This window comes from Austrofundulus limnaeus, unplaced genomic scaffold, assembly GCF_001266775.1.
Source record: "Austrofundulus limnaeus strain Quisiro unplaced genomic scaffold, Austrofundulus_limnaeus-1.0 Scaffold1309, whole genome shotgun sequence".
Classification (NCBI taxonomy): Eukaryota; Metazoa; Chordata; class Actinopteri; order Cyprinodontiformes; family Rivulidae; genus Austrofundulus; species Austrofundulus limnaeus.
The window spans coordinates 21,586-35,719 of NW_013953711.1; the positions used below are offsets into that span (position 1 = coordinate 21,586).

A 14,134-nucleotide genomic window follows, 5' to 3' on the forward strand; every position below is an offset into this window, starting at 1 on the left:
ATAATTAAGTTTTAATCTGTTTTGAATCATTAGTTTCCCACTAACTGGGGGGTAAAATATAATAAAAATAAATAATAATAAAAAAAATGACGGACCTTGGAGCGATCAGAGGTCGTGGAGGCGAGCGACGCCAGAGTCATCACCCCGGGCCAGTAGGCGCTGTATCCGCCGGAGAGTCCGAACGCCGCCGCCGCCCCGTACATCACCTGCAGCGGCAGCGCGCAGATGACCACCAGGAGCAGGGCGAGCCTGGACAGCAGGTACCCGACGAGGGGCACCACGATGGGCGCTCTCCTCCGGCCGCGGTCGCCGAGCTTGGCCAGCAGCAGCGCGGGGACGATGGGGGTGAGCTGGATGATGAGGCTGTAGGTCATGTAGAAGTCCGTCATAGCTTTCTGCTGGCTGTCCTCCCTGGAGCGGTCCGGGTAGGTGGCGTTGGCGCACCGGTCCTTCACCACCATCAGCAGGGCGGTGTCGAAGAGCGTGCTGCCCAGCTCCTCCAGCACGATGATCGGCTCGATCTGCCGGAGCACCGCGAAGGCTGCGTGGCACAAGTTCGCCATGATTTTAGTTGCAGTTTGCTCGTGTTGTTAGTTCTGCTTTTCTGCCTCTGATTGCGGAGGAAAGGAGGGGGGTGAATCTACCATTACACGCCCACTTCCTCGTCCTGTCTGCAGGTAAACTGGCTCGTTTACTAAATTTATTTCGCAGTATTTTCACTTCAGCCATTAATTTAGCCTATTTTTATTTAATTTTAAGAAAAAAACTTTTTATCTTTAAAGTGTGGGGGTTGATCTACTGAGCTGAACTGCTACAAAACAGAAAATGAAACAGCTGACATCTTTCCAGATGTACCACAATCACTAATACACCCCCATACCATCAGAGAGGCAGGGTTTTACATTGTTTACAGCATGGGTGCTCTTGGCTTTTACAGTTAGAACTTTAGTTTGCAACTTTTTTACTTTTCATATTAAAAAAAAACTTTTATTTGCCAATATAATATTAGCATATTTTCTTTTCCGACTCTTATATTTCAACATAGCCAGTGTTGTATAAAGTACCTCAACGTGATACTTGAGTAAAAGTACAAGTATCTTATAAAAATACTTTGGTAAAATTTAAAGTCTTCTCTAAAAATGTTGTTTGAGTAAAAGTCTTAAAGTATCTGATATTTTTGCACTTAAGTGTCAAAAGTAAATTTCTGACACAAAATCTACTTAAGTATTAAAAGTAAAAGTACTGAGTAAAAGTGAGCAGTTAGATTTTCCAAAAAGACATTTATTGGGAGGTGACTTCTCCAAAAAATATTTTTTTCTAATGGCGTGCAGCTGTGATGGGTTGTGTACATTAATAGGGTGTCAGAACGTTACATATTTATACTTCTCATCCAACCACAGTTAAATTCACTCTATCCAGTAGACACTGTTTATCAGGATAGTATTTTTAAAATAAGAGTAACGACTTTACTTCTTACCTTTTAAAAAAATGTGAGTAGAAAGTACAGATAATTGTGTAAAAATGTATTGAGTAAAAGTAAAAAGTACGCTGAAAAATAATTACTCAAGTACAGATAAGTACAGTAAGAAAGTATTTGTACTTAGTTACATTACAACTATGAACATAGCCACATTATTAGTGTTTTAAAACAAAAATAAATGTATGAAGAACCAAAAACTAAATAAAAAAATGCATGCTGAGTTTCCTTGCTTTGTTTTTTTTTTTTTTTGTGTGGTTTTGTTTTCCATATGCAAGCACATTTAGAAGCACATGCTGCACTAACCACAGGGCACTTTCAAAACTGCCTGCTAATAACTGGCTGTAGCTTTAAATAATAAAGAAAAGTATCACTAGTGAGCCCTGCCTATATCACACCCACTGATGGCATCTGTGACGACATGGAGGAGCAGAAATGGCGTCGACCACAGGGTGAAGGCTCACAGCCCTCGTAGCAACTATTTGATTAAAAACAAGCCCAGCTGATCTGTCACACTAATATTTTGTAACATTTTTACAATGATCACATGTTAATTTCATTGAACAATCATGTAAAACAGCCAGGTTTATACAAGAAATTGTATATAATTTAAAAGTAACAATGATCTAAACCAGACTGGATTTAGTCAGTGACTTATTTTAGTTAGTAGAAAAATGACGACTTCAACTAAAGTATTTTTATTACTTCTTACTGATACAAATAAGCAGATGTGTCAAAAGTATTCACATTCATTACTTAAGTAGAAGTATATTAGGGTTTTAAAATATTTTTTGGAAGTAAAAGAATCAGCTCAAGCTTTTTACTCAAGTAAGTGTAAAAGTACTGGTTTTAAAACTACTTAAAAGTAAAAAAAAAGAAAAATGTAAAGGAAAAAAGGAATTAAAGTGTCTGTGACATGCAAATCCATAAAATACAAAAAAAAAAAAAACAGAAAGAAAATATATTTATGTTTAAGAAACTTGTAATAATACATATAATTTTACCTGTTACGTCACGTAACTGGTATATTTTCTTTTGAATTTGACTCAGCTAAAGTGAAACAGGAAGTGACATCAAAGGGGAACTCATTGAGAAAGAAAAGTCCCTGGTTTTAATTTATTGATAAAATATTATTTGAACTCTGGCTCTTTCTCATCTCTCTATGATAGTGTTTAAAATAATCTAAAGAAACATCAGATTCTTCTCTTACAGTCGGTGTTGTGCTATTTTAGCTGCACTCTGTTCACATTCAGACATTCCTCTTTGACATCACTTCCTGTTAATTCACATGCAAATATCTCCGCAACTGTTCATCTCAGAAGCGTGAAATCTTTTTTACAATGTGTTATAAATGTTATCTTTCCAAAAATACATTCATATTTATTACAAAAATTTGATGTCACAGACACTTTAAGGATAATAAGCCACATCATAGTGGTCTGCACCTCCCATAAAATAATGTTAATGTTGAAAGATTTGGGACACACTAGGCTTCCTGTTTTGGCCACAATACATGTAAAGTACATATCTGTGCTACGGTCATACGAGGCTACATGTCTGCTATGTTCAGCTGGAGTGTGATGTGAGTTGCGTCGTCCTTTAAAAATAAAAAAAAAATCACACAAATGAACCACTCAAAACCCCCACACATTTACAGGTTTTACTTTTAATGAGAAAATATTCATGACATATGTAGTAGGAGTATATGGTGAGCCGTATATGTGCTATAAAACACCAAAAGCAGAATATGAGCATATAAGTGGTTAACATAAAAAAACAGGTTATAGTTTATAGAACTGAATTATCACACATTAGACGCTGGGTGTCCCACACTGAAGCTGTGGAGCTTCTGCAGGGGGAAAACCAAAACAAGCTACCAGCATGTAAAATGATAAATAAAATCCTTTATCCACGAATTCAAACAAAAAAGCATCATATTATTAATAACAATAATAAATCACACAATGCAACTCCTCTACATGTGCATATTGTCGGAAAGCAATAGTGGGAAAACTTTAAATAGATTTGTGGTTCGTTTTAAGCAGGGGTCAGGACTGTATTTTACAATATGCTGCAGCAGCTCAGTCCAAAAAAAAAAAAAAAAAAAAAAAAACACGCTCATCAGTTTGAATTAAAGATCAACACAAGTAAAACTATGTTGAAATCACTTTTTTATTTCCTTTTAAGTCTCGTAAAAAAAGGAGTCGATTTATTTAAATACTTTAAAATAATAATAATATAACACTTGTCTTGTTTTGGAGCTGAAGTAGTGAACACAGAGGCAGCCTGGGGATTTTTACCTCTGACTCCTGGTGCTTACTGGCACTTTGTCTTCTTCAGAGAGCTCATTATAAAACAGCCAAGTCACATAATGTGTCAGCAAAAACTCTTCCACCTCCCCTGCTATTAGAAGAGTAAAAACAGTCAAAGGTTAACGAGCGTCCCGTTGGATTTTTATTCATTTGTTTTTCTTGCAAGCTTGCCTCAGTGTGCGTCACTGAGGTCAGTGCCTTGCTGAAGGACACTTGTGCAGGACACACAGATGTGATCAAAGCTGACCTTTGGTTAACAGAAACATGATTATCCTCAAACAGTCTAGCAGAGACAAAAAAAAAATCTCAGACTTCGATGCACAGACTAAAATAGACTTAAAATCACTGTATCACTTTCTGGTTAAACTGGAATAACGAGCCATCTCAACACAATGCTACTTTTAATCTCAGCTAAAGACCGAGCTTCGTGCATTAATCACGGCTGCACGATTTAGTGAAAATTTTATCACAATAACAGTGTGAAAAATATCCACAAAGTGCACGCCTGATTGAAACCTCACTGCTTTAAATAGCCAATTTACATGATAGCAGCCAAAACTATTTGATTTTTTTTTGTGAGAATAGAGAAAAATGCCAATTTATCGCAACGGCATCACAATATCCGATAATATCGTGCAGCCATGAAAATGTGTTTTAATGTTTGTTTGATCGTCACGCTCAGGCTCCTGTCGAAGAACAGCATCAACACATCATTCCGCAAAATCATAACTTACAATACATGTCGTTTAAAAACGTCCAACACTTAGATCCCCCTAAACAAGCAGGACTCTGTTGTCGCAGCCTCTTACTGTCAGTTCCTGCTGTCGTGTGCTTGTTTCAGGTGAGGGACGGAGTGCAAACCCATGCACACAATCTCTACTTAAATAAAAGCTTAGGTGGACAGGTTTTTACCCCCTTTCTCTAAATAACATTCTGTTTTTGGTATAAAAAGTTTTTTTCTTTAAATCAAACCTTTTCCTCAAAGCAAAGAGCAGATACATCATACTCTACCTCAGTATATTACATGACGCAACATCAAGAAGCAAACAAAGCCACGTGAGCAAATAAAGTCATTTTTCAGAGAATAAACCCCATCACTCAGCCCTTTATTAACACGCAAAAGTTCTGTCATCCTCAAATATTTCCTTCTTGACTTTATGGACAGTATGATAAGAAATAGTGATTATAGACAAACCTTTTATCTACTGGGGTTGTTTTTACTCTCTAAGGTCTATTGAAACTGTAGTAAATAAAATACATCATATACCAACAACTACCGAGCATCTAAGGCAAAGTTAGTTTTGCAGATTTACCTACCAGCATTTAACAATCCAAGGGTGTTAACTATTTACTTTTGATTTAACGCTGTAAAGAATGCCAGATTTTGTCATTCCAGCAGAGTGGTATGTGTTGTTGCTCTGCAGGCTGCGTGTGACAAAGTAGCACAGGGTAAAAGGTTTGCTCAGGGGTGGCCTTTGGTTCAGTTCCTCAAAAAAGACTGCAGTCCTCTTGCAGCATCATCAAAGGTGAAAATGTCCCAGAAAGTCCCAAAGTGGGGCGTGCTTTCCCTTGGCCTCTATACGTGTACATCTTATAGTCACTCACTTGTGCATCTTCTTTTTGACACTTGGATATTTTTGAACACATGGCCAAAAGCACTCGTCAATACTTTGTCAGGAAAGTCGATCTGTTCTGTAATAAAAAGTGAAAATAGATGAAAAATCCTATGAAGTTATTCAGACCCTTCTAGATTTAAACAGTTCTAAAATGTCCTCTGCACCACTGACTTGTGTTTCTATTCTTCAACAAACTCTCACAGACCAGGCCACTTCACATACTGTTACACCTTCAGTCCTCAGCTCCCGAAACCCCCCAAACCTGAGGAATTTCATGCGCTCACCAGGAAACTGTTAGTAGAATAAATACTGGTTAAATCATTGTCGTTTTCTCCCACTTCCCGTCAGCCTCTTTGTCCTCTTTTTCCTTCTAAATGTCCATGAACAAATCCATTCACTCCTCTTCCTCCTCCTCTTCCTCTTCTTCCTCCTCCTCCTCCTCTTCTCCCTCCTCATTGGCGTAGATACCGGCCTCCCACTTCAGAGCCATGTTGCTTTTCCTCCTGGTCATCCGCGTGGCCTCCAGAACCTGACAAAAACAAAACAAACGGTGAGCTTCAAGCCCGTTCAGAGCGATGTCATAATAAACACACGCTTTTCACACCCCGAGGGAAGCAAGAGTACCACAGTCATAACAACTCACCACCAAGGCTGTAATCTGGCGTGCAATGTGGTGTCTAACACTGAGGGAGCGCCTCCTGACTTTAAATGACCAAAATGRAGCACGCCTGCTGCATTCAGCAACAATAAAATGACTTTTTGGGCTGAAGTGAAGCGAACGGGTCATGCTTTCGCTCCAGATTTTAGGTTTCCAGTCACCTTCACGCATTCATGCCAACGTAAACACAAACACCAAATTTTCACAATAAGGAGCGACGGGGTGATGGTGAGATTCTACGAGTTCCCGAAAATATTGTAACTTTTATTGTCAGTTTTACGATTCTGTTCAAACAGAAGTTGTGTTTAAAGTAATACATTAACACTAATGAAATCGTAATGAATACACTTTATGGTGGAAATAAATACTTTAATGTGAAACTCTACTGTTGTATGTGTGTTGAGTCACATCAAATGTATGGAACAAACACATGCAGAACTAGCACGACAAAACAACAAGGCAGAGAGACAAACAGACCTGGGATCAGAATAAAACATTTTTTTTATGTGTTTCTTTGACAGAAAGGAGCTGGATGAAGCTTTAAAATGTGACACTGGAACATAATCAGTGCATTGCAGCTACACTTTGCACATTTCTTTCATTGCTAGAAGACTTTCTGACCACACCTTTAATGTGCCGTGGAATGGAAAAGACATAAAAAGAGATTTTTAGTTTAATAATTCACACTTTTCCATGTTTTTTTTCTCCAATGGACTATTTWGGGGATACCGCCATCTTTGCCTCGCGCAAAGCATCATGTTCCAGTTTGGGGGCATCCGGTGTCGGTGTGTGAATTAAATGACTGAAAATGGGTGGTGTATTGCGTTTTACTTGTGTATTTGTGCAACAGTAACCACAGATACATGAAAACAAGTTAGAATATAAAGAATAATGAAAACACATGATTGTCGCCACTCAGTCTAGTAGATCTTGAGCTAAACGTGTGGACGTGTTTTGCTGTAATCTGGTCCGCGTATCATATTTCCTGACTACAGATAATTTTGACCACTTAAAATTACAAATATAGGTCGGGACTATCTAAAAAATTTCACCATGTAATGGTGTACGGTTTACTTATTATCAATAATATACATAAAACAGAAAGCTACAGATCACAACAACAAATGCATTTACCGCTGTTAAAACAAAAACACATATTTTGAATTAATATTTTAGCCAAATTTGATGTGTAGCCAAGAAGGCTGTTTTATACTCAGGATTAAYACTGCCTCAAGATTATATGTGGAATTTATGTTTATCACCCAGCCTCACTGCTCATAATGCTGTTATTAATATGATCCCTTTATACTGGGATTTTCTCTGGCAATAGATTTAAAATAGTGCCATACTATAGTAATTACTACATTATATTATGAGTCAAAATATTGCACAGCAGTATAACCTTACCTCTATTTTGCATCTCCAGGTTGCTATTTTAGGCACTAAKTCCAACATTTGAGCAGGTAAAAGTTCTGGACGAGTTTGTCCTTTTTCTGATTAGAAGTTGGTACCTCCCGAATCAAAATAAACATTTTAAAATGTGCAACGATCCCAACTTTAAACTTTTATAAACTGTCCCATCATTGACTTTTCTTTCGCTTGMCCCCAAACAATCCCACAAACCATCRCGCGCGCCGCTTCCGRTAGGCTGCGCTAAACGGTATCCGCGAAATAATCCGTGGTTTTCTCGYTATGTCGTTATCAGAAAATAACGATGAGCATTTTCTCGAGGTAGCGAGTTAATTTCCTGATAGTTTTCTCAAGATAATCAGTCATGGTTTTCCTCTTGTGTATCACTCAGTAACCATGAAGATGGCCTGGTTCCCTCAGCTGGTCACTGATAACGTACACTGAAGTGATCCTTCTAATAAACTTCATCGGTTTATTCAAATCCCTTCATCCATCACTATTGATGCCAATGGCTGTAATGGTCCAAATATAAGCAGGAATGTACTGCATTTGCAAAAAAAAATAAAAAAAATGTTCTGTATTGTCTGACCCAGGTCTGTCAGTAAAAAAAAAAAAGAAAAAGCTGAAGGAGTGATAGTTTTGGGGTGAATCAAGTACCTCAGTGGTCACCTCGTTAGCCAGCAACAAATGGGCATACTGACCCATTAGCAGGAAGAGAAGCAACAGGAAGTCACCACATGTGATGTCATCATCAATAAACAATGAAATTAGATGCAAACAGCAACCCAACTTAAAATCAGTCTAAATTGTGTTAAAATAGTGAATAACTAAAATGTTTTACYCATTTGCTGTGTAAAATCTGTCTGTTGTTGAAATTTCTATTTGCTAATGCATGTTTTATATAAAAATTCTAATAATTAATGTTTGATTTGACAAATTTTAGCTCACAGCTTTTCAAGTGAAGGCTAAAACAGTAGAAMAAGTTGGAACAGAAACTTGCATTACTTTCATTTCGAGTTCCTCCTCTGGTGAGGGAGTTACCCTTCGCTGTGGCAATGAATTAGCTCATACCAACAGAATGAATGCATTCAACCCTTCTGACATTATCAGCAGCCAAAGTCAAACAATCATGTGTTGTTTGATAAACTCTTTCAGTTATGTCCTGACTGAGGCTGTTTCTGTAAATAGCAACATGTTTCTGATACAAACACCTTTTAAAATCTACATTTTTAGGGTCAAACTATTGTTTTAAAAGTGAAAGTAAGAATATATCTTCCTTTCATCATGACTTCTTCATGTATTTAGATTTTTAAAGGTTTAAAGGCTTACACTGTTGTCTTCCATTTTTTCCTTCCTCTTCATCTTGTGTGTTTCATAGTCCTCCAGAAGTGTCTGCATGAAGTTTTTGGGTCGCGATCCTCCAGAGTCCTCACTGCCGGCGTCAGACAGGGCACCTTCAGAGGGTGAGGGTGAGACCGGTGGAGCGGTGCGAACTTTCTCAATCTTTCCTGCAAAGCAATAAGAAATTGAAGCGATGCACATGGTCCCATAATGGGTTTAATACAGCCAGTTCGGATGTAATCAGTCCATTAAATGGACATTATTAGCGGTTATCAGTCCCATAGAATGGCTTCAGACTTGTCCTGACAGTGCCCCCTAGTGGGTTACCAGTGCCATATATGTTGGAGTGCAACAATCTGCTACCACTGGAGTCYGGTCTACTTTATTTACCCATGTCATTTTCTCTAAAACTAACCTTAGTGGCTTTATGCCTCATGTTAACCAGATTGCATAAAAAACCTTAGTGGTTTTATGCCTCATACTAACCAGCTGACAGTCTGAAGCCATTCTATGGGACTGATAACGGCTAATAACATCCATTTAATGGATGATAACATCCGAAGTGTGTGGTTTAATCTGTGCTGCAACACCAAAGAATCAGTCCAATATCTGCACAACTGAGTGAGTTCTAGTAGTTTTTGTGGTGTAGCTGACCTGGTGCCGTCCGTGCAGTCAGTGTGAGTTTAGCTGGCAGGCTGTTGCTCTTCATCTTATCTGCCGGGGAGATGGTCTGCCTCGCTCCTCGCCTCGCAGGACCCTGACTGTTGACRGATGTACTGCTGGGTCGGGTGGCAGCGGCGGGCTGCGTCTCCCTCTGCTTCTTCAGCTCCTCCTCCCTCTGCTGAGCGGCTCGGATCTCCTCCTCGATCATGGACAGGGTTTTCTGCTTTTTGGAGCGCAGGCGGAACGGGCCGCTGGCCGCCTCCGCTTCGGGGCCTCGAGTCGCCACCGCCGTGCTCCGCAGCTCCGCCGCCTCGGAGTATTTGCTGAAGTAGCTGAATTCCGGTTTCTCCGGGCTCGGAGGAGACGGGGGRCGGTAGACCGGGGTCGGCCTGGGCACAGGAGCCGCTGAGACCGGAGCTGGAGCTGCAGCGGGAGCCGAGGAGGCCAACGCTCGGGTGTATGAGGACTGGATTTTGATCCTGGGGCCTCCGTTTCTGGGCCGTTGTRGGGGCGAAACGGGCTGAGATTGCGGAGGAGAAGGTGCCTGGAGTTGTGAAAGGTGAGCTGAGCTGGAGACCTGATCGAACTGGTGGGAAACGGCCTTTTCCAGTGGCTGCATGTCTGGCTGTGGGGATGGGTTGGACAGTGCAGGACTGGAGGACACAGGAGACTGGAAACTTGGAGCTCCAGCAGAAGACACAGGCGAGGAGGAAACTGGCACCGGGCTACTCGTAGAGAGTGAAGACGGGGACACGGGGGCGCTCAACTGAGACGAGTCCGAGTCCCCTCCATTCTGAGCGGCGAGAGCGCTCTGGATGGCGTTTTGGACGAGAACCCCAGCGTGGTACTCCAGCTCCTCCTCCGTCGGACCGCCGTTGGTCCGCCCGTTGACTGGAGTTGTGGGCTGGGGGGTGGGAGGCGACACCGGGGTAAGCGGCAATGGAGTTGGGGGTAGAGAAGCACCGCTGTCAGAAACATTATCCAAACTGAACAGAGTCGTGTCCTGAGAGCGGACAGACAACTCATCTAATCCAGAGTCAGACTCCTCCGGGTGAAAAGATGGATAAAGTCGGCCTTTTCCTTCCTCCTCATCTCGCAGGATCGTCATCACAGCTCGGGCACAAGTAAATTCTCCCGCGAGACCTTCATCAGACCAAGTCACGTGAGCCTCTCCCGTTTCTGCAAGGATGTCRCAGCTCCCCGTGCTGCTCTTTGTCGTGGGCTTTGCGAAGGGTTTGGCTGAGTATAACTGAGGAGTCACATCCTTCTTAGGAGCCTCGGCCTGCAGAAACTGCTTTCTGGCAGACGAGAAGTCGATCTGCTCCTCTACTATGTCCTCCTTCCTGGTTATGTCGGGATCAAAGGAGACCATTGTGGGCGGACCTGACACCTGGGGCTGCAAGGATTAGAAGAGAATTTATTCACTTTAAACATGCCTTCAAAGAAACTGTCTGAGTCAATTACAAAAACTCCAAAATCTTTGTCTTGTGCTGTTGTGTGTTACCTGTGTGAAGGCATAGGTGTGGTTGTGTTTCTGCTGTTTCCTCTCCTGGTATTTCCTGAGAGACTCGAGCTGCTCTCTGTCCAGCTGTTCTTCCAAAGGGACCTTAAAAAAATAAATTAATAAACCTGTTGAGAAGTCATCAGAGTTTAAAGAGAAACCAAACCCTCAGTGGTGGGAGGGTTCTACCTCTTGTGGAGGGTTCCACCAGCGCTGTGCGATCCCGGGGTTCTTCTTTACGGCCTGGTCTCTGATTAGCTCCTGACGCTCGCGCTCCAACTCCTGAACCTGGGGAGAAAAAAAATAAAAAATATACACAAAAAGTGCTCCAATTAGGTATCACAATAATTGACAGTCAAAAAACATAGAAAACCTTTATTTCAATATTGTTAGCTGATGTGTCACAATGTCTAATCTGGACATCTTTCCTAATCTTACAACAAAACAATGAAACACTGCTTTGTTCTGAATAGTGTATTTGTTATGAAAAAGCTGTTTACCTCCTCCGAGGGTCGTCTTCTCGTCACCCTAACCTGCTGCTCCTCTCCGGGGGTGAAGAGCTTCGCCGGGCGCTTCTCCTCGTGAAAAGCTCGCAGCTCAAACTTGGCCGTGCCACTCCCCGGTTCGTCTCCCTGCACRTGCCCGTTGGTTTTCACAGATAACTCCTCCTGGTGGTGGACGAACGTGTCGGGTCTCTGTTCGATGAAGACCGATTGGTGACTGGCAGGAGAGGAGGCCGACACGCACACAGATGGAGAGGTTCCGTTGATGCTGATTGGTTTAATGGACTCCAGTGAGGGAGGGTTTCCGTTGGTGGGTGTCTCTGAGGCTGCGTCTAACACCTGGTCCAGGTAGCGAATCTCCTGTAAACACAGATTTCTCTTTTAAAGTGCTGGACTGTTTGATGTTTAGATATACTGCAAATTATGATTTAGGTGAAGGATGAAGACTATACGTTATTGGGAGAAATAATTGTACGTTTTCAGACTGATCATCTATTTTAGAACTATTAAATAGGTCAACTATTAATTAGGTTGTGTGTTTGTTGGCCTGTTCATACATAAGTTATTTGAGAATGTGCATACCTGCACCACACTGTCAGGAGTCTGTACTTGGTTACTGGGGCTGCTGAGGCATCCATGTTGGATCTGCTGGCTCTCCAGCTCCATGTCTGCAGGCGTGTCAGAGATAAAGCTGACTGATTCCTGGAAACTGACGCTCTTCAGGGCTCGCTCTTTTGGTAAAGAGTCACTGACATCTTCGGCCGCTCGCCACGGTTTCTGTGTCAACAAACACAAACAAGCACGTGTTTCAGAGACGTTGCAGTTTCAATAACRGCCAGGCAGACACAAAACTAACAGTTAGGTCTATTAAACAAACAGACTGACTTCAGGCTTTTCTTCAGCACATTAAGGAAATACACCTCACAGATCCTTCAGTCTGCAATGCAGCAGCGTTCATAATTACTCTGCAGTAACAATGTGCCTTAACTTGTTTCCACCACTAGGGGGAGCAAAAACATGCCACAGCTTCAGCACCGACCTTGTGGTACATGCAACATTTAGTGACTGGATTGTTGGGACACAAACCCCATCTATTGCTTTACTGAATCAATTTCAGATTCAGAMGACTTTTTTTTAATCCCGAGGACAATTCAGTTCAGCAGTTTCTAGGTTCATACAGATACACACCCACACATAAGACATAAGCTTATACATACAAAAGACAAGAAAAAGAGCAGCATTAAAAAAAAATAATAATAATAATAATAATATAAACATTGTACAACAAACCATCAGAGATGAGCATCAAAATGCAGCCACTCTGTGGTAAAGCTTAGCTAAAAAAAATTAGTCCATTCAGAACATTGCTAGATTCAAAGTTTGATAGATACTGTGATATTCAATTATTTAGTATTTATGTTTTGTTTAGTGATTCCTAATTGAATAAATTTTCTGTGGGTTCAGTGGGAGCCAAAAAAAAGGTAATTCAAATGCAAAAGTTTGTCCTCCAATTAGTTATTGTCTAAAAAGGACAATTTTCAGCTGGTGTGATAGCTGATTTTTATTTTTTTTACATTTGCAGCTGTGTGTGTACCTGAGATTTTCAAAATATGCTTCATATCTTTTGAATTAAAAGATACTTCAGGTTGAAAAATGTATCTGATTCTTTATGAAAAATCTAGACTGAAATAATAATTTGGATCAAGCATTTGTCTYGGGAGCAGATAATTTATGATTGAAAGAAATATGGCAGTCTGAATTCAGTTTTTGTTCTCGGACAACTTGTAAAACACACTGCCAAAGGTTGATCATCATCATCATCATCATCATCATCAATAACAATAATGATAACAGTAATAAACTTTTACCTATTGTACTAATCTAAAAAATGAATTTTTTCACTTGCAGCTCATATTTATCCAGGAACAAGTCCACACATATTGTCACGTTGGTATCAGACTTGTGACCCTGTGTCAATAAACCATCATTCTACACATTCCTGTCATTTTGTTAGTGAGCAGCACTCCTATCTTTATGATCTGTTGATTTTCTGTGGATTATTGGCAAACATCGTTGCCCTCTCCGTTAAGGTCCCATGTACCCATTACCCCTCCTCTGCAAGGGTATGTTTGATTCAATGAGTTGTTGACCTCTGTCTTTCCAAATTTTAAGTGTGTGTGTGCAGAAAGTTAATGAGAATCACTTCAGTAAATTCATTCACCCTTCACATAAAAGCCCATGAGCAGAAGAAGGACATATTTGTCTTTCTGTTCTTCTTACAAAAGTCTAGCAATCAGAATACTAAATCCAGGTAATTTTTTTCTTATGTAGCCCTCCCTTTTTTCATCAAATCCTCTCACTCAGGCTTTTTTTTTTTTTTTTGGAATCTTGTTCTTTTTCTCTTTTCCCAGCTTGTTCCGATCCAGAGGCATTGGTCAGAGGAGTCACATGAAGGATTAAAACCACTGAAAAAAGTCTTCTGGTCTGTCTCACAAAGAAGCAACAGTTTCCGCTACACTTTAGTGCTGTCTCCTCCTTACTCTTTTTTGAATTAAAAAAAACACTCTCAGGGTATTTTGCTGACCCATTCAGTTAGGGTTGTTTTTCTTTACTTTAAACTGTCCTGGTGTAAACATTTGCATAAGTAAGCTTA

The 14,134-nt window shown here is 40.7% G+C and overlaps 1 protein-coding gene across 1 annotated transcript in view; it reads right to left on the reverse strand.

Annotated features, from left to right (window-relative positions):
• Positions 1–3,123: 3,123 nt before the first annotated feature.
• The window catches only part of LOC106534930 (A-kinase anchor protein 2), a gene marked incomplete at its 5' end in the record, with an annotated part of 35,775 nt that continues 24,764 nt past the window's right edge, over positions 3,124–14,134 (reverse strand). Inside the window, 8 exon segments of the mRNA XM_014031738.1 lie at positions 3,124–5,934; positions 8,131–8,169; positions 8,803–8,981; positions 9,469–10,873; positions 10,982–11,083; positions 11,168–11,266; positions 11,479–11,841; positions 12,064–12,258. Of these exon segments, the coding sequence (XP_013887192.1) occupies positions 5,800–5,934; positions 8,131–8,169; positions 8,803–8,981; positions 9,469–10,873; positions 10,982–11,083; positions 11,168–11,266; positions 11,479–11,841; positions 12,064–12,258 (2,517 nt within the window).